General features: G+C 36.1%; 2 protein-coding genes across 5 annotated transcripts; one reads left to right on the forward strand and one right to left on the reverse strand.

Annotated features, from left to right (window-relative positions):
• The first annotated feature begins 16,615 nt into the window (after positions 1-16,615).
• On the forward strand, positions 16,616-18,923 carry LOC135075828 (spidroin-1-like). The gene is made up of 3 exons (XM_063970287.1): positions 16,616-17,579; positions 17,652-17,944; positions 18,722-18,923. The coding sequence occupies exons 1-3, from the start codon at positions 16,799-16,801 to the stop codon at positions 18,860-18,862; spliced, it is 1,215 nt and encodes a 404-aa protein (XP_063826357.1). The 5' UTR covers positions 16,616-16,798; the 3' UTR covers positions 18,863-18,923.
• Positions 18,924-19,277: 354 nt separating this feature from the next.
• Positions 19,278-26,770, reverse strand: LOC135075829 (probable E3 SUMO-protein ligase RNF212). 4 transcript variants are annotated; one of them, XM_063970289.1, is made up of 8 exons: positions 26,577-26,770; positions 26,420-26,484; positions 26,227-26,346; positions 25,624-25,753; positions 24,327-24,436; positions 22,958-23,032; positions 20,231-20,295; positions 19,278-19,469 (listed from the first exon to the last, which is right to left on the reverse strand). In XM_063970289.1, exons 1-8 carry the CDS (start codon positions 26,680-26,682, stop codon positions 19,349-19,351), a joined length of 792 nt encoding a protein of 263 aa, XP_063826359.1. In that variant the 5' UTR covers positions 26,683-26,770; the 3' UTR covers positions 19,278-19,348. The 4 variants fall into 4 exon arrangements, with proteins under 4 accessions (XP_063826359.1, XP_063826358.1, XP_063826360.1 ...); XM_063970288.1 differs by having other exon boundaries at positions 20,207-20,295; XM_063970290.1 differs by having other exon boundaries at positions 19,381-19,469; positions 20,201-20,295.
• Between the last annotated feature and the right edge of the window lie 289 nt (positions 26,771-27,059).

The raw sequence follows: 27,059 nt of genomic DNA on the forward strand, positions 1-27,059 counted from the left end.
GAAAAGTATTTTTTTTCGACATGGGTGTCTTTAAAGTTAAGGACGGACAGAAGGAGATATGGCAGAAAAAATCCAAAAATGGGGTTTGGTCGGTTATACGACCCAGATTATGGGAAAAATCCGAAAATTCAGAAAATCAAGATGGCGACCGAGTGAGCGGCCATTTTGTAAAAAGTTTCAGATTTCTGATTTTTCAAATGCATTTTTTGGGCAGTTGGCAACATTTGGGAAAGTCGAGTTGTACAGAGCGATTACGTAGTTTGCTGAGGAGTATCGTTTGGAAAAACAACACTTTCCAGTGTTGCCATACTTATTGCATTTTTCGCTTAATCTAGACCATTTTCCGCGCCGAAACCCATTTTTACTTTTTTTCTAACTTAAACCAATCCCGTGAAACAATTCCTTAAAACCACCCAAGTCCCAAAATTTTGTGGCCCCGTAACTGCCAGTGTTGCCAGGTAATCGAGATAAAAATAGTCAAATGTCATTAGTTTGACCTATTTGCAGGAGGCGTCATCCAAATTTTGGACCAAAAGTCGTTATTTCCATTTTTTACATGTTTTGACCAAATCTTTCAAAGTATGGCAACACTGGAAAATGTTGTTTTTCCAAACGATACTCCTTAGCAAACTACGTAATCGCTCTATACAACTCGACTTTCCCAAATGTTGCCAACTGCCCAAAAAATGCATTTGAAAAATCAGAAATCTGAAACTTTTTACAAAATGACCGCTCACTCGGTCGCCATCTTGATTTTCTGAATTTTCGGATTTTTCCCATAATTTGGGATGTATAACCGACCAAACCCCATTTTTGGATTTTTTCTGCCATATCTCCTTCTGTCCGTCCTTAACTTTAAAGACACCCATGTCGAAAAAAAATACTTATACCCGTAGCTGCCAGTGTTGCCAGGTGATCGAGATGAAAATGGTCAAATATCATTTGCACGATCCTTTTGCAGAAGGCGTCATCCAAATTTTTGCCCGGAAGTCGTTATTTCCACTTTCGACATTTTTGGACCAAATCTCCCAAGGCATGGCAACACTGGAGAAATTTCTTCACCCAAGCGACACCTCTTGACAAGACACACAAACGCCTCATAGAACTCGTCTTTCCCAAATGTTGCCAACTACTCAAAAAATGTCACCTTTCAGTTTTAATTTCACTTTACAAAATTCGACAACCGTCATTCAGGACTGATTTTTCGCAGGCAACCCTATACCACCGTGTTCATAATGAAATAATCTTTATTTTCATTTAAATTTGATTAAATTATCAGACCGATGCAAAATGCTCTATCAATTTACCTGTTTATACCTGGCAACCCGAGAGTTATGACTGGAAAAGAATAGGCAACCTAACGTTTGCATATTCTATGGGCTTCATACTTTCGATTGGTATGGAGTTTGTTTAATAGTCAAACCGATGAAATATTTTAAAAAAAATCTATTTTTAATGATTAATTAATCATATCCTGGACTGAAATTTATTAGGCAACCCTTAAGCAATATAATTATTGACATGTTACATTGAATATAAAATATGTTTCATCAAATAAGCATCTCGATGAAGGTCGTTGTATAGCGGGATCTTATACTATCTAAATTGAAAGCGTCTTTAATATCGAGGTTTGGTATACCTACGTTAGAGACATATCTTTCTTAGTTCCATGCAGACTTAAGTTATCCTAATTAGCTGAAAAGTAAATTGTTTTCATTTTACGAGGAAGGACACTTATTACCAGTCTGACAGATCCGTGTCAGTTGCGTCAAAAATCGAATAGTGGCTCATAAAATAAAGCCTGGCACAACAGAATTTAGAGCTTGTCTCAAATTGAGGATTATAAAGGTCAATATCGGATATAAGAATTTCCCATTACATATCGGGTTTAGTCGGGTAAAACTCCCTGTTATAGCTATCGGTTAGCTATAGCTACCCTTTTAGGGTCGGATCTCCTCGGCTCTTGTAATCTGATATTAGTCCTGTAGTCCCGGGTTAGCTTTCAGTGTTTCATTTTACATTTTCACAGCCTTGAAACTGAAATTTAAGTCTGTTAGGCTTCCGGCTTTATATCTGATATAAGATAGTATTTCTCTATAATTTAATATGGAATAAAATAACAAATTAATTATTTTTTAAATTCATCTTACGAAACTTTATATTTAAACCGTCAATTATTTAAACTTTCGTACCTACTTATAGTACTGACTTTTGTAAAAATATCTATATTTTCAAAGCTATACAATACACAAAAAACTTACAAGAATATAAGTAAATATTTGCCTTATTGCTAATTTTGAAAGTATCATCGCTATTCCTGTAGGCCTAAGACGCCATGATAAACGTTTATCGCGCCATACATATTTTGACGTCTAAAATCATCGATAAGATTTTATCACGGCGCGCATCCTAGCCCAAACAATAATTATTTTTGTCCGTTGTGTGTCCTGAGCCTAACAAACAAACGTCAGCACGAAATAAATCGGAATAAGCATTATGATGGCATCTAGAAAGCCGAGCGTGATCGCGACGATTTTCTGCGATCGACTTCGTGTCAAAGATTAATCTGCCGTTTGTACACTTTTGACATGTTTTAGCAACTTTGACAGGTGAAATTTGCGATCCGCAGATAGATGTCGCTGTCTAAACACTCACTCACTTTTACTTTTTATATCAGTAGATGTTGTAACAACAATGCGAACTAACAAAGGTGAAGGTTAGTCGGGGGGCATGGTAGTGCCCCCGCCAAGTCGAGCGCGAAGCAAACACTGCCGTGCCATCTTTTACTGGAATCATTTCGCCGCATTTTCAGGCCCCTATTTGAGAACCTCTGGATAAGACCAGAATTTTTGACATCCAGTAAGCTATAATCACATACTTAAAATCCAAAATTTCAAGTTACAGACTTGACATGTATGACTATCTTAATAAAGATTGTTCAACGGCCAAGTCACACAAAATTAACTATAATAATAAAGAAATCGCAGTAAGGAACCATAGACTTGGCAAGACTTTGTCTAGATTTCAGCAGCTCCATCGAGACTTGGCTAGTTTTTTACAGAATGTTTTTGGTGGGATTCTGTTTCCAGTTATTGTCAGATGGAAAAGATGATATTCACAATATTAACTTATTGATTTCTGAAAAATAATTCAGAATAACCATCTGTTAGTCTGGCAGACATACTATAAAAAGAACTGAATCTAATGAAATAATAGGCATATTATTTATTTAGTGTTTTATGTGACTACATAAGTATTTAACTAAGTATTGTATGTTCTATAGGTAAAGTATGCAATGATTAGTTCGCGGTAATACGAGTACAATTGATGCAGCATCTAAAACATATTTATTATTTTTATTTGTCACCCAAAGACACATTACATCAATAAATATAAATGCAACTATGCTGGTACTTATTTATCTTTTTATATGTATATCAAATATTTCACTCATTTAAGTGTCCTCAAGTGTTACATGTATAAATAACGTTTATTACATAACATAGAAGTCCAGTCGAGTGTGGTACATAAACCATATTAAATAAGACGTTAGTTATTAGCTACATACTCATCTCGGCGATACTTTTTGCCTACAATTAAACATTACACCCGACATTTTCGTAACAACTTACAAAGATAAATATCGCTTTGCATAATAACTGTGTAATTCGTAATATGGCGATCTGTACACAATGTAGACGAATAAGGAAGGCCCAAAACCCATGGAAATTATTACCTACATCAGAAGGCCAAAGCTAGAAGACTTTCTGATGTAGGCATTATTTTTAATTAGTCTCGCTTACTGTTAGATCTCAGACGCAGATCTGAGACGTGGTCGCTTACTATGGGCCTCATAAGAAGGCTCTAGGTCACCCAAAGAGCGATGGAGCGTGCTATGCTCGGAGTTTCCCTGCGTGATCGAATCAGAAATGAGGAGATCCGTAGGAGAACCAGAGTGACTGACATAGCCCGCAGAATCGCTATAATCAAGTGGCAGTGGGCGGGGCACATAGCTCGAAGAGCTGATGGCCGCTGGGGCAGGAAAGTTCTTGAGTGGCGACCACGAGCCGGAAGACGTAGCGTGGGCAGGCCTCCCACTAGGTGGACCGACGATCTGGTGAGGGTCGCGGGAGGTGCCTGGATGCAAGCGGCGCAGAACCGGTCTTTGTGGAAATCCTTGGGGCAGGCCTTTGTCCAGCAGTGGACGGCTTTCGGCTGAAACGAACGAACGAACTGTTAGATGCTGTCAAGGACAAGAAAGAAAGAGATCAGTTGTCCCGTATATTTTGCGTGAAAAAAATTGTTTCTTTAAAAAACGGTCTCTAACTTCTTTAACAATGTATACTAATTAAATACTGTGCATAAATTGTAATTTTCGTAGTCGTGAAAATGTGTCATGTTTAAATTGCTCCAGTTAAAGTTATGCTAACGTGCTGCTATTATCAACAGACTTAAGAATAGGCTAGAAATAGAAACACAACCTTTATAATACTTTATTTGGTATTATCAAATAGGAGTACCTATACGAGTACACAATCCCTAACTTCATTAAGGTTGATCAAGTAAGTACAAGCGGTCTTTCTCAACCTTCCTATTTTACGTCAAAACTGTGTAATTCTTCTCAACGCGGGATCTAAAGAACAATAAGTTTATAAGAATTAAGAAAAGTGGCCACTTTCACCGCGGTAAGAAAGCGTGTTCCCAAATTAACAACCTGTAACAGTACGATAGGAGATTAAAAATAACATTAATTTATCTCTCCGCTTGATACTTTGTTAATTAAATGTTGGTTTTAATTAATAAAGTTAATTGTGTCGCGTGACGCTAAGCGTTCCACGCAGTCCGCCACTTCCTTCAGGGTACGTTTACCTAGAAAATGTCCCTCAATCATATTGAAAGATAAAAAAATTGAATAAATAATGTATTTGACTACTTTTATTAATAAAGCAAACATGAAACTATATCCTTAGCGTGATTAAAAACACTTTATATCTCCTAAGCGTATTATTTAATTTTCATACAGCTAATATTAATGAGAATTGAATGAGATGGCCTATACAACTTTGTATCCCATATTTCACTTCTTCGAGGGTTCATGATCAAAGTAGGCCTATGGCTGTGTACTTCTTTCACGAGTCCTGTCCATCATTATCTGTAGGTACCAAAATTCACCCAAAATATACAGGATGTTTCGTGTAGGGTATATTTCAGTGGCTTAAGCCTGAAAACGTTACAAACTCTACAGATTTTTATCGTATTCATAATTAACATGAAATATTAATTTTCAGTCTGTCACAGAATGTCTCTATCCATCCATATTATATAAAGAGCACATTATATATAGTCGAATTTATGTAAATCAGGAATAATGTAGAATTCTAATGGTGAAAGAGTTTTTCAAATCAGTCCAGTTGTTTCCGTAGCTATTCAATATAAACAATCTAATCTAATCTTTTAATAATATAAGTGAAATACAAATGTAAATAATGTAATCTTTTAATAATATTAGTGTAATATAAATGTTGGAAATAAGTTTCTAAGTAATTAAGACAGACTGATAAATCCATTTTCTCAAACTTTTTATCCGTTTAATTATAATTGTAAGAGTTTAATAAAGTTTAATCTTGTTAGAAATCCGCTTTATATACAACTATCATTCATTTTACTGGGACATTTACGATTTTACAAACCACAACGGAAATTTTAATTTATATACCTTCATATTAACATGCGAACAATATTTTATCGTATGTCTGTCTACATTTTGTTGTGTGTTTACAGATTTATGATGCCATAAAGTTATTATAAGCGGTGCATTAGTGTGCAGCTGAGAAAGTGGATTTCTCAAAAGTTAGTCTCTTTTGTGACCTTAATCAAAGAAAAGCATTATACAAAATAATGCTTTGGGTTTCGGATGGAAGTAGTAATTTGGTAAAGCAGTCAGAATCGCCAAAGTAAAAATCGATTCTTTAAAAATGTAGAAAAACTTGAATACGCACGCTGACATAAGATTGTTCGTTATCTCAAAAGTAGTTTTGACATGATGATAATCATTATTTTAAAGAAAGAAGATCATAAATTGAATACATTAAGTATCTAATTATTTTAAAGTATCCCCTGTGACTTTGCCTAGTAAGAAATATCTTAAAATTTTTCATCTTTTTACCAAAGTGTCACTTTAAAAGGTCTAAGGAAAGAAAAAAGATTGTAAAAATTTTCCACCTCGCCTTACTAAATTCATTACTTTATTTTCGCTTCGAAACACGTAAGCTCCAAAGTTCATTTCCTCAATTGACCCGGCCCGGAAGTGCGGTAATAGATCCACTTTATATTTGACCCGACCGGGAAGCGAACTAAGTACTTTACTACTTTCCATTACAACTTTTCTTTCGTCCTTGACTCTTGACCTGAGTCTCGTGATAGAGCGCGAGTGGGAAGTTTGAGGAAAAGTCATAAGTTTTCTCTGAAAAACACTTCTTAAAAAGTTATTTTTAATTGAATTTCGGTAATGCTGACTTATAGGAAGGAATGGTCTATTTCAATTGTCATCGATCCAATGATAAGGCGTATTATTTTCGATCGATCGTGCTGTCTAAATATCGCGCGTAGACACATTGTTGTATTGCATAATTAAGGCTGAGTTGCACCACCTAACTTTGACGATACCCGATGCTTTTTGTATGGAGTTTGACAGATTTTTGAAGTTTTTTAAAGTTAAAGTAAGATGGTGCAACCCAGCCTAAGAGTAGGCGCACACCGTTGATTTTTTGTCGGCCGATAGTTTAGTCGGGCAGTTGATCAGTATAGGCATGTATGGGAGTGCGCACACTACGCCGATTCGATTTGGCCGATTCTTCATACAAATTAAAATCGGGCACAACTATCGGCCAACTAAAAATCAACGGTGTGCGCCTACTCTAAATGTCGCGATCTCGAACGTCGAAGCATTGTGCATCATAGTACCTATGTAATAATCAACTGTTATTGTATCGTGATATCGCACATGTAGTCTGACGCTCGTAGATGCAAAATCAGTCAGCTTCTTCTAGTTGCACCACTAACGCCCGTAATCACAAACGTTATTTTGAGGTCTCACAGTGCGCGTGGGCGCATAGGTTGACACACGAACCATCACAAGCTCTATTCAACGCTGTGCGTTCGATTTGCTGCTTCACTTAAGCATGTATCGTTTGTGAATACGGGCGTAAATGTCGACTTATCGTTCTGTTGTTATAACTTCAGTCGAAACTTGTCGCGTGCGTCATTGATACTGAATCCAGACTCACATGATTATACAACCATAGTCAATCGTTCTACTGGATCGTGAAAATTGCATACCTTTAATTAAGATAAAACTCGTGCCCTTCAGTGGGACGTTTATAGGCTCACTCTACTCAAGAATACTTCACAAAACACTTCAAGGCAGGTCAGGCGCTTAATATTCCAAGGCCACATTACCATAATCTGGACCTTCGTCAGGATGTCCCATGGACCTTACGGGCTTGGCTTAAGGATTAGCGGATAAGGACCGTCCTTGAGGCTTAGAGGCGAGATTACCGAGTTGGCTAAGGAGACTAGTGGTTTTTACATGGGATAATCGGCGAATAAATTGATGGATGAATGGTCTGAGAATTTGACAAATATTGTGTCTATTTGTTTCAGCCCAATAACGTCCATTGCTGGCCTGTGAACAGGAAGTATTTCTGATAAATCGATATAATGTGGTAGGTACACTATTGTCTGGTGTCTACTAATACAATGGCTGTTTAGGAGATAGAGTTAATTTTGTCATTTATTCCTACTATCACCTTTGGTTGTTTTTTAATTTTTTCCTCACTCTGGCGAGCACTTGTAGTTTATTTTTACTTACGCTAGAGAAGCTTCCAGAGTATTATTTATTATTTATTTATATTAGGGAAACAAACAATTTTGATATACAGACAAATAATCACACAAAAAATAGGACAGAAATCAGCAAAGTTTCAACAGAAAAAAAATTAAAACCCAACCATAGGTCACAAAATTAACTCTATCTCATAAACTAAGCAAAATCGTAGAACATACATGGGGGTGATTTACTTACACCTTGATGTAAGGTATCTAAATTTTAGCTTTGAACGTCAGGGTGGCCAGGGATGGCCACCCTGTATATCACTCGAGCTCGTTCGCCCCCTATAATATCAAAAACCTCAGTGTTGTCAGTAACGAAATGTAATTGTGCACCATTGTAATGAAGTATTATGATAAAATTGAATCTGACGTGAGCTATTAAGTGCGCAGGTTTACCGCTTTTGCTAACGAAGCTAAATAGGATTTACCTAATAGATAACCTAGGTCTTGTGGCCCAAGCCAGAGGCGGTATTATTTGAGTCTCATAATATTCTGGTTTGAAGATGCAAAACCGTCAGATGTCGCGTTGCGTTTTAAGTGTCTGCGATCCATACAATATACCAAGTACATAACTATTTAGCATTATAAATGCGAAAATAACTCTGTTACTTTACTAATCTTGATGTATTGTACATAGTTAAACTAGGGAAAAAATAGGACAGTTTCTTATTCCGGTTTTCGTAAGGACACGCGAGCGGTTTCAGGGACAGACCGAAATTCAAGCGGGCGAATAAACTGCGGGAAAAGGCTTTTCAATTACAAAAATAACAAATGATGACGATTGACTGATTGAGCCATCCTGTTGTGTTGTGTGCTGCTGCTGATAATGATGATAGGCCAGCTGCGATGGTAATATCCGTATCTGGCTACAAAAAGTATCAGAATTAGCTTGAATTCTATTCCCCTAAACTAAAAATATTTGATTGGATACCTAACCATTAAATTGTATTGTTTAACGCACAATTTAACCCTTTATTGACAAGAAACCGCCCGACCTCATAAAGGTAGCGGAAGGCGCTGGATGCATTGGGGGAGGCCTATGTTCAACAGTAGACGTCCTGAAATGATGATGATGACGAAAAACCGCTACCTCTCACAACTTACATATCTCCAAAATGGAATAGTGGAGTATCATAGCCAGTACCAGCGCAGCTTCAAGGAACACTGCGCATCAATCGCCTTATCTCGCTAACGAGTTGCCACTCGCAATCTGTCACGACGATATAATCGCGTTTACAAAGTACTACGACTGGCAACATTTAGCAGACGGGCTGTGAGATAATTATTAAAAAAATATAACTACAACATTTAGACTTACCTAATTTATATGTATTATTATTAGATTTATACGACTTGGCCCGTGGACCAAGCTAAAAGTGGGCCAAGTCGCTGGAAGACTCAGGGCTACATCCCATTTCAACCGTTTTCCTGATGTGGTTGTGAACCTGAAATTTAGATGAGTAAAAATGGCCTATTATAAGTGTACCTAAATAAAAAAATGTGTCATTGAGGCTTACCAATTTTGTGTCCAGGATGGTAGGTACTCGTAAATAAAAAAATAAACTTTAGATTTTTTATAAAAAGTAACTATTTGTAGGTACAAACAACCAATATCCTCTTTATAAGAAAATCATAAAAAAGCGCTGAAAAAATTTCAACGTTTTTATTTTCGGCAAGAATTTTGCGGTTACTTTCGTTAGATAATTGGCTTTCTAATTACCTACTTTAGAGAAGGAAGAAGCCATTAAATTGCTGTTTCCCTAATTACAAACTTTTTATATAGAGCTATATTTAAGGTACCGTTAAGTTCAATGTGGTTTATAGTAAGTTAAGTAAGGAAATAAAAATATTTCCTTAACTTTCCTAAAAGTAATAAGCAACTTTAAAGACTGCTTAAAAATGCTGCTGGCGATAAAAGTTAACATATTTTCTACTTAATCTATCTATCACGAATATACAAAAGCAAGGTAAAGCAGCACACTGCTTATACAATATTATAATGGCCTATGTCCAGCAGTGAACTACTATAAGTAGACTGATGATAAGTACTTAAATGAAATTGAGTCTTTTGGTTTGGCAAAATCTGATTGGGTAATAAATAAGATTAGTTTTTCAGTCCTTACCAACAATAAATATTGACCACTCCATCAGCTTGGCCACTTAAAAACCCATAACGATTATCCAAGCTAAGCTAACTGCCGTTCTGGTGCAGATGATTGATGGACGGACGGATGGAACAAACTAATTTTCAGCCTGTTCGCTGCTGATTGACGACCTACCACAATAACAGCGCTGGCAATAGCAATGTTTTGATATTTGCAATAATTTCTATGTTGTTGTAATATAAGTATAGCGAAAATAAAATTAATCAACTAACAAATATAGGGCCTTAAAATAATATTGAAAACTAAATACCACATCGTTATGGAAATCCTTAGGGAGACCTTTGTCCAGCAGTGGACGTCATTGGGCTGAAACAAATGAAAGAGCCCGTATTTGACTTTATACTCGTAGGATGCTACCGTTGTTACATTGATGTCTATTGTCTGTAGAACATCTCTAACCAAAACATTTACCCCTGAAAATTCTAGCTTCTAACTTCAAAATTATATTTTCTGTTGCTTAGAACACTTACAGTAACTTCATGGGTTCCTATTGTTATGCAAAATCGATGGGAACATCACGTACGGGAACGTGACAGTAATCACCAATTTAAAGCCTGAAGTACCATTGTGTTATTCAGTAAAACATTTTCAAAAACAGTTCTTACTTAACAAAATTGCTTCAAAAGAGAAGTTCTGACAAGTTGCTTTTATTTGTCTTGTGTACATAGTACAGACAGCACATCAGCCTTTAAATTTTTGTTCCAAAATAGCTTTTACTAGAACTACATAAGATACTACAGTATTAACCTTAGTGTGCACGTCTGTACATACGACAGCGGAAGAATATACTCCGGGACTGCAATCCCGAACAAATATTAATCCCGCAGATTGCGACGCGGGAAATGGGACCTAAAATGCTGCCTTTTCCTGGAAACTATTTCCCTCCCTTCCACCTCATTAACCTCTTCATTTCCGAAGCTGGGGTAATGGGGAATGAGGTACGAATACGCGAGATAAGAATAGCTGCTTTTCGCAGATTAGTATTCTTGGACTAATTTTAGACGTGCGCAGTTGGCGAAAACTTTATTATTTTAAGGTACGTGGCCTTTTAAATTACGAGTTATTCTTTAGCTACATGATTTAGCTTTATTTAAAACGAATGAAGAAACACAGACAAAATGAACTGAAACTTTTTCGCTATGTTTTCTTAGCTAAGTAAAACATGAGCATGCTTAATTGAATCTACGCTTAAATTTGAATTGAATTTTGAGCGCTCTTTAATAATACGAGCCATTTTATAGGCCCAACAATTAAGTTAAAATTAAATTTAACAAATTAATTAAATAACTCCACTTCAGTCTAATATTAACAAGAAATATTTATCCTAAGATATTTCAAGTTAACGATTATTAATTCCTAAATAACCTTTAGAATTCCAAAAATGATCGCTATCAATGAAAATTAGTACAAGCCTGTTATTATACTCTGAACCTCTGAAATTATGTAAATACCTTCAATTGGTTAACACAATACCTAGTACGAAGCAATTTGGGCAATATTAATAGCTAACAATATCCATTGTGAAACAGAATTAATCAACGAGTGAAATATTGTAGTGTTTAGAGAGCATTTTGTTCTGACAACTAGTTGAGACCCGTGTCTTCGTTTACGAAAAAAACGATTAGCCTATTCCTAGCTCTTTCTACATTAATTCACCAATTTCAGAAATGTGTGAAAAAATACTTGTTTTTAATCTTACTTTGGATGCTTTTTGTTAATAAATCCGATAAAAAAGTCCTCAACCTTGTTCAAAAACCTCCCTCTGAAAAGGTCATTGCAGGGCAGACAAAATGATAAGGATTAAATGAGCCACCTCGAGTGACCGCTTAAATCCAGAGGAGCTTAAAGCTAAAATATTTTTTATATGCGAATATTTGCGGCTACCAAACAGATTGAAAATTAGATAACTGTCTAATGTGCCCTCTGCTTGATAGAAATAATTCCATTAACTTCTTCTGAAAACAGTCATATAACTTAAAATCCTGAACATTTCGCAACTAAAAACAAAGCCGCGAGTTCAAAGCATAATATGGTGTGTTACGCTCAGCATATAATATCCGCTCTAAAATTGCTCGCGAGCGTAACAGCGTCAAAATGGAGAAGACAATAAAAGCGTTTTATTCAACGGGATTCAATCCGGCCATCGAAAATTTACGTTCCACGGCTCTCATGAATACATTCATGGTTCAGTCGAACTCGCTTTAGCGAACATTTTCACGAACGCCGTTTTTGCTGGGGAACTCTAAAATATAGTTTTCAGATGTGCATGTAGTTTGAACTGTGTTAAACCTTTAGAAATACATTTTCATTCCAAACCATTTCTTTTTCATGGGCACAATCAAAGAGTGATTCGGTGACCACATTCATTAGTTTGTTCGGCTTAGCATAAAAGTAACTAATTAATTTTACTCTTATGATACCTATTTATACTGAAATAATCTGAATATGTGAACAACATATTAATTTATAAATTGTCACATACTTACTGCTCTATTGCCGCTAACCGCTAATTTCAGACGATATAATTCACTACTACAGATTTAAACATCTATTTAAGTAATTAACTCAGACAAATTAGTTTCTTAACTATCACTAGGTATCATTATACTTTGGTTATGTAAAACCAAATTACACTGAACGTTTAGCGATTTTGTCGTAGTGAAAGCTTTATTTCGATTATTATTTTCGGTAACTCAATGCAATCGATAGAAAGTGCACTATGATCGAATGAGTGATTGACGATTAATCTTTAGGCGCGTAAACTTTAACATAATCTGCTACACTCGTTTCTCATCCTTATAGTAAAGAAACAGAGTCGAAAATCCAAGCGCGATTGGTACGCAGCGTTAAACTTGGCAAAATCTTTGCCGGTAGAAAGCCGAAAGTGTGACCGAGCAAAAAGTATCTGTGTGATAAACGGAGAAAGGTCCTTATTTGCATATCGACAGAGACACAATGCGGCGCGAGACATGTCAGCCGCGTGTCAGCGAAATGCCAGATTTGATTCATTACAATCGGAGAGATGCATCTGTTCATATTATTCCGAATGCAAATGATGGAGTACTTTCAAGTTGGAACCGTAATAATTCTAAAATATTTATTATAATTTGCACGCACCCAATTGACAAGTAAACATTGGTTATTATCTGTTTCACAATCACAAACTCAATTGCAACTCTCCCTTGTTTTTATAATGGACACCTTCGGGGCTCGGGTACGAAGGATATGTAAACTTATATAGGTAGAAGACTAGCTTTTGCCCACGGTTTCACCCGCGTGAAATTTAGTTTGTCACAGATCGTCATAATAAATTATAGCCTATATGTTATTCTGGGTTATAAACAATAATACTGTAAAGTTTCATCAAAATCCGTTCAGTAATTTTTGCGTGAAAGAGTAACAAACATCCAGACATCCAAACCGCATTTATAATATTAGTAGGTTAGAAAGTTTATGTTTATTCGCGATATGATGACGATTTTCATTTCGATGTAGACTAAATGAGAACGCTTTTAAATTACAGGTAAGGAAAAGTGAATTATGAAAAGAAACGCCTACAGTTTTCTAAAAGCAATCAGTCAACCATCTGTGAATTGACTCTGAATGAAGACTGGCATTTACATGGAGAACTTAAACGTTTACGGATAGAGAAACCCAAAAGTGTGTATAGATTAGAGTGCTTAAAAGTTTTTATATTATTTCTAGTCACCTGTTAATGTACAGTAAGAGGTAAAGAAATTAATTATCTACCACGAAGTACCTATAGTAGTACCTATGTGTTGCCGTCGAATGAAAACAAAAAGTCGATTGATTGCATTGTTCTGGTCTATATTTTAAGCTTTATTTAAACGCGCCATTAACAACTAACAGACTACTTAGGTACCTACTTATTTATTTTAAAACAGAAAACTTTTTTTCTAAAAGCAAATAACATCATGCATCGCAATGACTCCTAATTTTTACACACAAGAAGTTTTTTCTTCGTAAATTTTAATGCAACCTGAAAATTTTCTTCACCAACTCGCATACTCACAATGCAGTAGAACTATTTCAATAACCTACTTAAAGTTCTTACAGTTTGAAGTTTTCTTGGCAAAATTTTCCCTCTTTATAGTACCTGCATCTCTATAGAGTTAACTCTACCAAGAAGTTACGATATTTTGGAGCTTTTCTAAAAATAAAATGTATTAATAATATGATCTAGGCCTAGCTGGCACAATAATTATACTGATCAGCTTCTTATACTTCTTCAGCAATAATTAAAAAATTCAAAATTGTTTAAATAACAAAGTATTTTTAATATTATTTTAATGCTTGTTTTTAACGTGAGACTGGTGATAAAAACGTATTTCAAAGTTAAAATCCCATTACAAATCCTATACTTACTTAGGTTCAAAGTTTTCCATATTTTAAAGTCACTAAAGTCAAAAATAACAACCCTGAAGTAAAGAATAGTCTTACATGTCACAACTATTACTTCACAAACATTATTATTTCAGCACATTTTATTATTTAAATTTCTAGAATATCAGATTAAAACCAGCATTAATTAAAGTTAGTAAATAGTTGGCGCCTGGTGGGGTGCACTGAACTTGTGTAGATTTTGAATTTGTTGCTTTTTATTTCAATTAGGCGCTCGAAGTTCTTAACGTTATGCACGAAAGTTTGTTAAATTTGTTTCTTTAAGCGCTTAAATTAAATTTACGAGATACGCTTATTTTAAACTTTGCTTTAAGTTAATTTAAAACTTAGAGTTTTAATTAGATTGGCCATTACCTGAGCTAATATTATCATTTTAACTATGAAAAAGAAGCCAAACTAAAGTTGTACTTTAATTATTCTGGATCTACTATGAGTGAGTGGGAGTTAATATTTCATACTAATACTGCCATATTGTATTAGAGATATTGTCTTACAAATGACGACCCATGAGATCTTTTGTATCTTTCCCGAGCCCTATATCTACGAGTATATTGCAAAAGAGCATTATTACAATTACCTACATGGCACCAGAACTCTGGCTTATCAGCATAATCATAATTATTTGTATATATCTACCGTCGTGCGACGTCCATCCATACACAATAGTCTTCTGAACTAAATTCTTTGTGTATGAAAAGTTTAGGTAACCTTTTTTAAGTGATAAAGTGGAACCTTCTATTAAAGGACCTATATCTTAAAGGGGATCTCACTGCCATTTATTATAAGGTAGGTACTCAATAGAGATTTCCATTCATTCATTTTTATTCACTTTATTCATCCTTGAACGCTATCACCGTCAATTGAGTATTTCTTTGAACGAAAAGAGTCTTTAAGTATCCCTTCACTGGCTTTGGTCAATTCATACTTACCGCTCAAAACTTTTGTCATCTCATCGCTTGAAAGAAAAGATAAAATACTAATACTAGTGGCATGCACAGTTGCACTGTATTATTTCATAGAATCAATGACTCTACCTCGCTTTACACTAAACTAAAAGGCTGATATACACTTAGTTGTAACTCGATTTGGTATCAACTAATACTTAAGGCTACTTATTTTAACACGAGAACAGATTTAAACTCTGAAAATAAACGTAGAAAAGCATCAAACCGTAACAAAGAGAGCCCCAAGATTAATCCCGGCCGCAACGAATTTAATTAGAGTTCCAAATGAGAATGTTCATACAAGTCTTTATGAACATAATTTTGGAGTAAAATCCTCAAATTACACCGAGACGACAATTTAATTTAACGTCTTATTATAATCATCATTTGAAACTCCCCAAGCTATTTGCATTTGCAAAATAAGTTAAGTGCTTTTCACTGTATTTTTTGCGACAGACCTTTTTTCGTACACGATTCACTAGGTAACGGAATATTTCAAAGAATATTGCGATTTTATGTCGTGTGGACAAAATCTGTTTTATACTTTAAACGTTAAAGTTGATTGGAAATAAACCTTACCTAGTTAGGTAGAGACTAATCGAAGAACTTGAGGTAAAGTTACGACCTATTTCTATACTTCAATGCTTCCTAAATTTCCAAAGAGTGATTCTTGGTGACTCATTGACACCTGACACCTGTATAATGGACGATAACCTTTATTAGAGCCCTCGACACATATTTTAAGCGTAAGAAAACAATAACGTGAAATCGTCCGATCTGAACCAAGGTTGATACACGGAGGAAATTAATCACTCGGTTAATAAATTGCAACATTATCTCATTAACTAAAAAATAAGGTTGTTACTCTAACAATGTACTTTACAGCCTACTTATTCGCTGGGTAGATAAGACTCCGCGGAAATGGCAATGAGCCCAGATTTATCTCATTTAACAGTTGCCGGCAGAATCTTAATCAATGCTAACAAGCAATTCACATAGTAACTTTAATAACTTTTATGTTTATCAGGATAATAAGACCATATTTCCAGAAACCACAGGTTATTTCTTGGAAAACACGAGAAAACGTGTCACCTATAGCTGGTTGCGTAAACCGACGCCCCACTGCCGGCTTCAGTGAACTGGAAAGCAAGGTCTCACCGGGCGCATTGTTTTATTTTCGCCGTTTCAGTCCCATTAGGAGCAGTTAAGACAATAACACAGGAAGGGAACCACCGGACACGGGCCCCAGACGGCGAAAACTATCACGGAGACCTAAATACGAGGACCGCTACGTTCCACCGAATTTAACTTCACTATAAATAATGGTTGCAGCACCGAAATGACATCAGTCGCACTACGCCGGCAAACAATTTAACGATGTTGACTACGTTGTCCAAGTTCGCGATTCTGTGTGTGGCTTCGGCCCAGCTGTTCCATAAAGTCGAGTTGTCTGACAACAAGACGCCGTACGACTATGTGAAGGAGCGCCTGGACGCTATCGGGACCGATGTGAGGTCTGGAGTGCCGCTTTCAAATTCGTACGAAGTTGAAGAAAGTGAGGATTATCCTGAGCAACTTCAAGGAGCCGCTTCTACGATTCTGAATACGGGCGTCGGTGTTGGTGGTGTAGGTGGTGTTGGTGTCGGAGGTCTCGGTTTAGGCCAAGGAATAGGCATCGGTGGACTCGGTGGCTTAGGGCTCGGAGGGATCGGCCTTGGGCAAGGACTTGGCCAGCTCGGAATAGGCGCGGTTAATGGACTTGGCGTCGGCGGCGGTATTGGTGCTGGAGGAGTCGGCGTTGGAGGTGTCGCAAACGGCGCTTTGATCCACCCTGGAATCGGTGGCTTGGGAGTCGGCGGAATTGGCTTAGGAAACGGTCTTCTCTACCATCCTATACTGGGCGCCCAAGTTGGCGGAGGATACGTTGACAAAAAGGCGTACGATGCAGCTCAAAAGAAAGGCGCCGATGAAAACATTGAGAAGCTAGAAAAGAAAGCTGAGGAAGAGTCTAAACATGGCCAAGAGGGTTTCCAACAGGCTGCCGCTGCTGCTAAGGCTGAAAAGGGAGAATCCAGTTTCTACAAAGACGAAGAGGCGAAGAAGAAAGCTGCCGGCGACGAGAAATTCTATGAGGGCGGCCAGAAATTCGATAAACATGGTAAGTCTATATTTGACACATAGAATAGCATTCTTTAATTAACAAATGTAATAACATGAGACATGTAAATAGGTGCCAATGAGGAACAGCTGAAAAAAGCGAAGAGCCACAAAAAGGGTCATGTGAGCAAAGGATTCAAGACATCCAGCAGTAAGAACGAAGAGGAAAAAACGGAGAGCTTCTACGATGAAGCCCATGACGAGGCTGACCACCGCGTCGCCGGCCAGAACGCCCAGAACTTCGGCGAGAACGCTCAGCAAGGCTTCAAGGGAGCTGCCGAAGAGAAGATCCTGGATGCAAACGCCCAGGGCAAGGAAGGACATCACGTGTCAGAACAGAAGATTGACGATGCCAAGGCCAATAAGGTTAGTAAACATAAACTTATTCCCAAATCACTAACGCTAACGTCTGGCGTAGAAAATGAGGAATATAATAATAATCCTTGCTATTTTAGTAAGTTAGTCGGGGATAAACAATGTTATTTGATCGTCAGATAAGCGTAATAAAATAATATGTAACATGTGTTCTTGCGAGACTGAAAATCTTACCGATAATATTGCTAAAGATACTAATATTTTTGGGTTATTTTGGTGACGCCCAATCTACTGAGAAACGACTGAAATTGGCACATTATAGAAAAAGTAAATACCTTATCTCATAAATCCTTTGGAACATTTTGCAAACAGTGAGAAACCATGATTAAAAACTTATAATTACTTTTTCTAAGACACATTAGGTGGTCGCTTACTTCATTATTGAATGCTATTAGAACTTGAAAGTGACATTAATTTTCTTAGGTTATAGATAGCAACAATACCTTTTCGTTTAGTTGTGCAAAAGAGTTTTTGGAAAGTTCTACAGTAAAGTTAATTGAGATTATTTAACAATTGCCTTGATAATAAATAGAGTTTTAATACAGGATTTTTAACAAAATTACAGACGTAACTTTCTTGTACTGATTAATTTTACGGACTTTTACGGAGAAAAATATTTTTTCCATAAAAAATCCAAGTAACACAGTCGACGTTATTATATTCTCTACAATAGCGTATATTAATGTGCTCTTTTTGGTCAGATTCACCAACTCCCAATTATTTTTATGACATAACAATAAATGACAATGACATCTTATCATTTCCCAGGGCGAATACCTCCAGAAGGGCTACAAAGGTGGTGCAGAACTGTTGGAGAAGTTCAACAACCTTGGGGCTCATGCAGTGCACGGCCACCAGGAAGCCAGTGGAGGCTACCAGCAGAACAAGGGAATCCTGCCCATCCACTGACCAGTGACCAGCTCGAGCTAATTGTTGACGTTGATTAATAAATGTTTTTGAACTTTTGGAATGGATATTTCTTTTGACTGAAGATTTTTTTAATGCAAAACAAGGCAGGTATTTGACCGCTATTCATAAAAGTGAGAGAGGATGGTACAGTTTGAAAAAAGTATTTTTGACTCTCTTTATTTTATGGAACTTGCCAGCGCTTCGAAACAAAGGTTTATAGGTGGACCATAGTTTCAAAAATAATAACCCAATGCGTTATAGCATCTAGATAAAAAGTTTCATTGCCGTATGCCGTAAATAATTACTTAATCCAATTATCTAATCGATACCTAGGTAATCAATACAAATGCAAACCAAACAATGTCTTCTCAATAAATTCAAGCTTTTTTTAGATTTTACACATTTATTACGCACCCGATTATTAGAATTACATGCAAGAATTACGAAAAAGTCAAATTAATAAAATAAAATCAAGACAAAATTAACTTAATAATCAAACAAAAAGGGATTCTTTCTTCTCTTGAACGAGCACTTTCCATAGCCATTGCAGTACAAAATCGGTGAGTTAGAACCATTGGTTTGATACCCAGACTCGCTGCTAGAGGACCTAGAAAATAAAACGAAATATCTAGTTTTTCGCTATAAAACTCATTATACGGTTAGTTTAAAGATTTGCCATGACAATTAATTAGCCGACCACGGAGTTAAGAAAAAGTTTATTTAATTATTCTTGTGACTGAATCCAATTATTGCACAAAAAGTTAATCAGATGACAAAATCTAAGTATTTTAGATACCTAGTTTTAGTTCGTTAACATTATCAAGTTAGTGCAAAAACCACCATACAAATTACTCAAATCACTCACAGTTAATAAATGAACATTAGAACATCGTTAGTAGCATAAATTATAATGGTAGTTGCAGTGAGACGTACAATCCACCCACAAGGTGGACCGACAACATCATAAAGGTAGCAGAAAGGCGCTGGACGCAGGCCGCTACCAATCGATCAACATGGAAATTATTGGGGGAGGCCTATTTTCAGCAGTGGAAGTCCTATGGCTGAAATGATGATGATGATAAAGTGAGAATGTATGTATGAACATATTGTCGAGGATAGTGCAGTAACTAGCATTGGATAATACCGAGTATCTGACTTTAGCCAGTATAAGGTTTAGCGCAGGAGTCTGAATGTAGCGCAGAAACGCAGTATTATCCAGTGCTAGTTTCGCGGATTTGCACCATACCCGACGACATCGATGTCTTTCTTTACAGTGTATTTATTTTTCAATATTCTCAAGAACATTCGCGCTTGCATGATCATTTGTTCAGGCGATACCGTTACAGGTGCTTTAAAAAGTTGCTGTACCCGGCCGAGTCGGGCGTCGGCGGAGTGAACACGGTCGACGATATCTTGTTCGACGTGTTCGACTTCTGAAACAGAACGGTAGCTTGGGAGCCGTGTTTTTCACTTGCACCAGTATAGAGAAAAAGATTTTTCAGTCGTTTTGAAGCTTAGTAACATCTTAATACTTTTAAGTGACATTTTTAGCGAAAGAAGACCTCGTGCAAGCGTTATGGTCTACCTACACCCGCTATTAGCTTGGGTGGGTCTTGTCAACTACACTAACAACAATAAAAATATACAGTTAAAAAAGTCTGACAGCTACTTATTTTTCTTCTTTTTTTTAAGTATTTTCGCATAATTATAAGCCTACTACTAAATGAAAGTAGAAAAAGTTAAGAGCTATGCTAATCTACAAGATGAAAATGTTGCTTTAGCAGTAAGTGATCCAAAACACCAACATGAGTTCTGAGAATCCTATAAATGATTAACCCTTCACTTTTATATCACCACATTTAAAGCAATAAAGCCCGCAAGATCCATGAAAACGCCGAACCAAGCATACAATAATTCACAAGAGTTTTCCGATATTTCAGTAACACCACATACTTTAATATGTCTGACAGGTTTTCGTGAATTTCAGCAAAATGTTTCAGATGAAAGTTATTTTAATAAAATGGGATAAACCTGCCACGATAGACTGCTCGGGATTGTAATTTCAGTTTTCAATTTTATGCCCAGAGGTTTTCACGCGTCATGAAAGTGATTTTAACGAATTACCTACTATATTTAACAGCTTTTCAGCTGTTTATTGGAAAAGTAATTAGTTACCTACATTGTTTTGATTTTTACAGCATTGTGTGTATGTTGTGAATTAAGTTAACTATCGATTTGTTTACTATTGTAATAAGTTAACTAATCTTAGCCCTAGTCATAATATTACCTATTACATCAAAGTCAATTCTACTATCTAGAGATAAATATCCCTCGAATTTCTGATCTGGAGAGTCTATTTCTCAAAACATTAAAGTGTGTATTGGAGGCAGTGGTACTTCAAAACATATTAAAACATTCCTATTCCCATTCGTTCGAGAGACTCACAAAGGTAAATAAAGGTAATTATATAAATACTTTAAAGCTCTTCTAATAATATAAAAGGGGCAAGTGTTTATTCAGATTATAAACACAGCGATTTACCTGTTTTAAACGTCTGCTTGTATGCTTAAAATATTCAAAAATAGCTTCATATTTGGGTTAACCTCTACCTGAACAAGTAACTCATCCACACATTTATTTATAAACATTTGGAGTAAATACTTATTTATTTTCTGTTTATATAACTTAATAACATTCAACTCAACAACAGAGTAGAATACATTTGTCACCAACCCCTACTCTTCCCGCGGGTGTCGTAAGAGGCGACTTAGGGACTACACATCAAACAGAGAACGGGCAGCAGCGCTCTCTGACAAAAATAAATTTTTTAAACTGCGATCTCCAACCCGCCTGCCAAGCGTGGGGATTATGGCAAAACCCTCTACTATAGTGGAGGAGGCTCATAGTCCAGCAGTGGACTGTAAAGGGCTGTTGATGATAACTTAATAACATTCACAGCGTAGGTGGTGTAAACACGAAAACAATATCACAATTTTTCTGTTTCGATAACTTAGCATTCACAGCGTAGGTCGTGTAGATATGAAAACAATATCACAATATAGTCTACTATACTAACAGCTGACCTTTTGGTGAGCTCACGTAGGTATTATACTGGTGCCTTGCCAACTGGCGGTGGAAACATGCTTTAGTGAGCTGTTATGACAGCTTGTATGGTTTCAGATATAATATATTGCCTGCTGGTTCTACCAAGCAGGGAGTGGTCATGGTCAGAAGGTGTTTTGGTAGCAACGTGTAAAACTGTAGAGTTCAAGATTCAAATTTTTTTGGTGGGCCAAATTACAGCGCGTGCTACTGTGACGAAAGTGCTAATTTTTTCGATACGCTAACGATCTTTTGAAAGATTTCACAAACTGTATTACACTTATTACAAATTTATTAATTTACACCTAGCAATATTTCCGATCTCCGATCATTTGCTATTACTGAAAAGAACCTATTATCATATAAGTTATAACTTTATGGAAATAACTGATTTTAAATAATATATAAAATTACTTTTATCCTCGTTTTCTGTACTTCCTCAACAAAATGCAAAATCAAACAAAAAACAAAACCAATTATAGTTCACACATTTACCTACAACAACAATGTTAAAGAAAAATCATAGCGGTTATCAATTTTTGTACTGTTCGCGCCAATAGTATTTGGCAATCTTGTCAGTTGATAAAATAATTGAAATTATGTACAACTAGAGATATGAAATTAAATTACTCGTACCTACATTATTTCACTTTAATGAAAGATAACCAGATGACAAAAAAAATGTTACGAATATTGTACCTACTTAGCTCAAAACCTATGCAAATTACAGCATTCAAGCAAATCATTGTCAAAAATCAATCACAGGCATAATATACGATTATTTATTTCAGAGCAATTTCAGGATTACTTGCGAACTTTTTAATCAATTTAAGAAATGAAATTCAAAACTCAGTTTAAACTCAAGTTACCATTAATTTTGGTTTCAGCTGTTCACAAGATTGGCAGATTCTATCAACGCTGACTGTACTCGCCGTCACGTCCACTCAGTCGTCATGTGGTAATCTCTATCACTACAATAATAAAAATAGGTACCTGACTCTGACCGCTGAAGCAAGCGGACCGTTGCTTGGTCACTCGGGCGGGGGTCACGAGGGCCGACTGATAACACTGCGAGATAAACGTTTAATCTTTTAAGTTTTCGTAGTGGTAAAACCCCGGCACCCAAAGGAATAAAGGAATAAACAACATATAGAAGACCTTTAGCTTTTCCTGTTCTAAGATGAATGGGGAAAAGTACCCTTATCTAATACGTTTGTCCGCGAATCTGTTAGCGTAGATTCTAATTGAAGTTATAGACAAAGACTATGCCCTCAAAAACTTCCGAATCCTTGCTTTCTAGTAACTTTAATTACTATTACTATTTTTACAGACGCATGACTTCTGACAAAGTTACTATTTTTGTATTTAAGCCATAGGTATTTCACATAGCGCAATAAGTCAAGTGGCTTCAAACATGGAAATCTTTTAATTTACGCCTATTATATCCAAAATGTGCAATCAGATATAATAACTGCTTTGTGCTGCATAAAAAAATATTCAGATTCAGTTTGCGAATACACTCTTCTTCTGTGTCTTTGTTCAAAAGTTCAACTATTATTTTTTATCACTTTGAAACTATCAAGCCATTTTCCAGGCTTATGTGTCATACACTAAATGAATTTCAGGGGTCTTTCCGACCCAGCGAGCATCAGTGCGCGCTGAAAAATTGACGGGTCGTAAGTTCGACCCGACCCGACCTGCTTTGATACTGTTTATTTGCTCCGTCGAAAGCCGGGACATATGTTTCGACCGTATTGAGTGTTCGACCCACTGGCGCGTGTATACGACTGTAAAAGGCCATTGGAGATGTTGGGGCAATATTAGCTTTCTTTGAGCTGTGAAACGTGACTCAAGTGGTGGTGAAAAGATTGAGGTCTGAAACGACACTCTGTATTCGATTCGAAATATTAATCTTTAAAAATATAACAGACTTAACTTCAGCATTGTTTCAGAATTACGGAAGCAGGTATAATAAGCCATGGGATAAATTTCATCAAATATCCGTAAGTCTTTATTCCTCAAAAGATGACTGATTTAAGATTATCGAAATTTTCTTTTTGAACAGGCCCCTTTCAGAGCACTTTACGTCATCCAAATACAGTTTGATCTTCAAATGTCACCATAATAATGTCATAACCCCAACCAGACTCAAGTTTTTACACACAGTAGACCCACACTAGGTGGACCGACGATCTGGTGAAGGTCGCGGGAAGTGCCTGGATGCAGGCAGCGCAGGACCGGTCATTATAGTAATCCTTGTGTGAGACCTTTATCACGCAGTGGACGTCATTTGGCTGAAACGAACAGTAGAAGAAGTAAAAATATTTAGATCAATCAGCTGTTAAATAGATAAGTTACTCACATTGTAAGGAGTGCTTTTGGCTGGCCTCTTGTAGCAAGGCGAGGATTGTATGAAGCTGGGCGAGATGTTCGAACCAGGGGAGATCGGGATGTTGAATGGGGAGGCTTGCTCTGGAAAAGGACAGTATTTCAACTCTCCGCCTGTATAAGCGACCAGTAGGCCTAAGATGCGCGCTACGATAAGCGGTTATCACGCCATTTTATCGATTTTGCCCATACATTTTGACGTCGATAAAAGTTATCACGGCGCGCATCTTAGGCATACTGGAAAGGGCCTAAGTACTGAATAAAAGCTTTGACTTTGACCTGTAGCAGACTTTTTGTCGGCCGATTGTTGATTAATCCCACCTATGGCCATAAAAATTCCCCCAGGTTGTAAGGTTGTATGTTAAATAGAAATTGGCATCTACTATAAGCCTATATCATAAAAAGATTCTTTAAATACTTTAGATTAGTAAATACTTTACATTATTCTGTTAGTGCCTGGGGTCCGGCACTAACAGAATAATAATTACAACAATATTATTGTCATACCTTCCTACGGTAATGACACCCTAAATCTCTCAAATAGCCTTGTCGCACTATAACCGTTAATTCAAACACAAAGTACCTATAATACTTCACAGTAGTTCCGGAAATTACTTACCTAAACACAAACTCACAAAATGCTCTCTCTCTCTCTTATTATACTGGTAGATATACAAGAACAGCTCTACAGTGGCAATATAGTAGAGCAATATTAATAGAGTATTTCGTAGCGTTTACTATGAGGCTAGCATCGTAATAATATGCACAATAGAAGCTTATTATGCTTACGCTTTATAGTGAAGTTAAGTTTAACCATATTGTTTTCTCAGATAAAGCTTGCATGTGTAATATTAAGTAACGATTAAATCGAAATAGGCAAATTTTACACTAAGGCTGAGTTGCACCACCGTTTTTAACCGTACCTATAGCCACAACCGGTGTTTTGGTATGAAGTTTGACGTCTGTTAAAGTTAAAGTAAGATGGTACAAGTCAGCCTAAGAATAATTTTAAATTGCAAATGTAACATTGGATAAAGCATACTTTAACTGTTAAAATAAAAGTCAAAAGTTTTTCGAACTTAATACAAAAACACCGCTTAAAGATATAGTTACGGTTAAAGTTAAAGTGATGCAACTCAGCTAAATTCCTACCATGAACAGTTTATCAAAACTTTGAAAGTTTAAACATTAAAAAGAAACTTTTATCCGCTCTTGCCAGGCACTTAAAACTAAGATTTTGCTAACGAAGAACGCAGTGAACTGAAACTTACTTGACTGGTTCGCTAGTTGAGCCTCCAAGTTCTTCACAACTTTCTGGTACTCCTTTAGTTGCTTGTGTTGCTTCTGGCACAGTTCCGTCATCCGCTTTAGTTCGGTTCTGGCTGTGTGAAACTTTTTCGTCTGAAAATCGCATACTTAATTTATTCTTAAACAAAAACTAACTGAAAAACCCTAATGGTTTTTTTTTTTTCCAGTTTGTTTTCTGCGGGCTTAAATCACAAAAAGTTAAACGCCCGTTGAGCACTTGTTTAAATGTCTGGAATGTATGGAAATGACATTTTAAAGTAACGTTCAACGTATGTTTAACTTTTTTTGCAAAAAGGCCCTAGTAGTATGACTTCCGAAACGGATTCATTATAACTTCAAATAACGTAAGAAAAATAACTTATTACAATATTGTAAAAGAAAACTTCAAAATCTCGTATTGTTATTTGATATAATTTTTGACCTTAAAATACAGCATCCTATTAAACAATATTCTAATTTTGGGTAGCGGTTTATTAACATTACGTTCATGTAAGCAAATTGGTACTGAATACCTACACTATTTCGTAGAAATGAAAGAAAATGCATTTCACAAAATAAATACTTACAGACTGCAGCAAGTAGGAAAGCAATCTCCGTCTATGTTGTCTTTGAAACTGCAAAACTTCGCAAGTCTTTTTAATTATTTCCTCCGGGTCTGTGAAATAATCTTGGATTTCTGGCTTCATCTAAAACCATCCACTTTTATTATTCATTCAACAAAACTGCATTTATTTACAAACAAACTTTTGCAATACATACTTCGGGAACAAGTTTCATAACAGAACATGGTAGACGACATACAATACATGTTGATTCTTTTGGCCCTAGAATAAAAATTAAAATAAAATACAATACAATTCAACATTTTCGTTGTAAAATATAAATTCTATGAATTTTTATTATTAGTAGGACAAACCATTGTCCAAACAATTGTTGCAAAACATGTGTCCGCATGATGTTAAATGAAGTGTGATTCCTGGTTCAAGCTGTGAGAAACACTTATTACAGTGTATCCAGTCCATTTTTATAATATTTTATTGAGCACTTTTAATTTATTACGCCAAATACCAAACATTGTTTACCAAAACTTTTTGAGGTTACGCGCCAATTTTTTTTTAATGCCAAGGCATCAATCAATCTGATGTTTTTTTTTTTCATAAATAAATTGGCCAAGAAGTCTCTGCATAAAAACGTTCCATTACACGAAATCGCATTGCAAGAGTAATCGATTTAATAAAATTATAATTACTGATAGAATTTTTATTGAATAATCTTAATTTTGTTCAATTTCTTGAATATTCCAAACACGTATTATATTATGTTTAATTAAATCATTTCCATTCCCAAGCTTTCCTCGAATTCAGTTCGCGTGATTATACTCGTAAGTAACCGTTGTGTT

This window comes from Ostrinia nubilalis, chromosome 11 (assembly GCF_963855985.1).
Source record: "Ostrinia nubilalis chromosome 11, ilOstNubi1.1, whole genome shotgun sequence".
In the NCBI taxonomy this organism is placed as follows: Eukaryota; Metazoa; Arthropoda; class Insecta; order Lepidoptera; family Crambidae; genus Ostrinia; species Ostrinia nubilalis.

Coding starts and splice junctions, on each gene's coding strand:
- LOC135075828 (XM_063970287.1), top strand. CDS start 16,799: ATGTTGACTACGTTGTCCAAGTTCGCGATTCTGTGTGTGGCTTCGGCC. Junction 17,580..17,651: donor CCAGAAATTCGATAAACATG/GTAAGTCTATAT, acceptor ACATGTAAATAG/GTGCCAATGAGGAACAGCTG. Junction 17,945..18,721: donor ACGATGCCAAGGCCAATAAG/GTTAGTAAACAT, acceptor ATCATTTCCCAG/GGCGAATACCTCCAGAAGGG.
- LOC135075829 (XM_063970288.1), bottom strand. CDS start 26,682: ATGGACTGGATACACTGTAATAAGTGTTTCTCACAGCTTGAACCAGGA. Junction 25,754..26,226: donor TTTCCTACTTGCTGCAGTCT/GTAAGTATTTAT, acceptor TGCGATTTTCAG/ACGAAAAAGTTTCACACAGC. Junction 19,470..20,206: donor AGCAACTTTTTAAAGCACCT/GTAACGGTATCG, acceptor TTTATTTTCTAG/GTCCTCTAGCAGCGAGTCTG.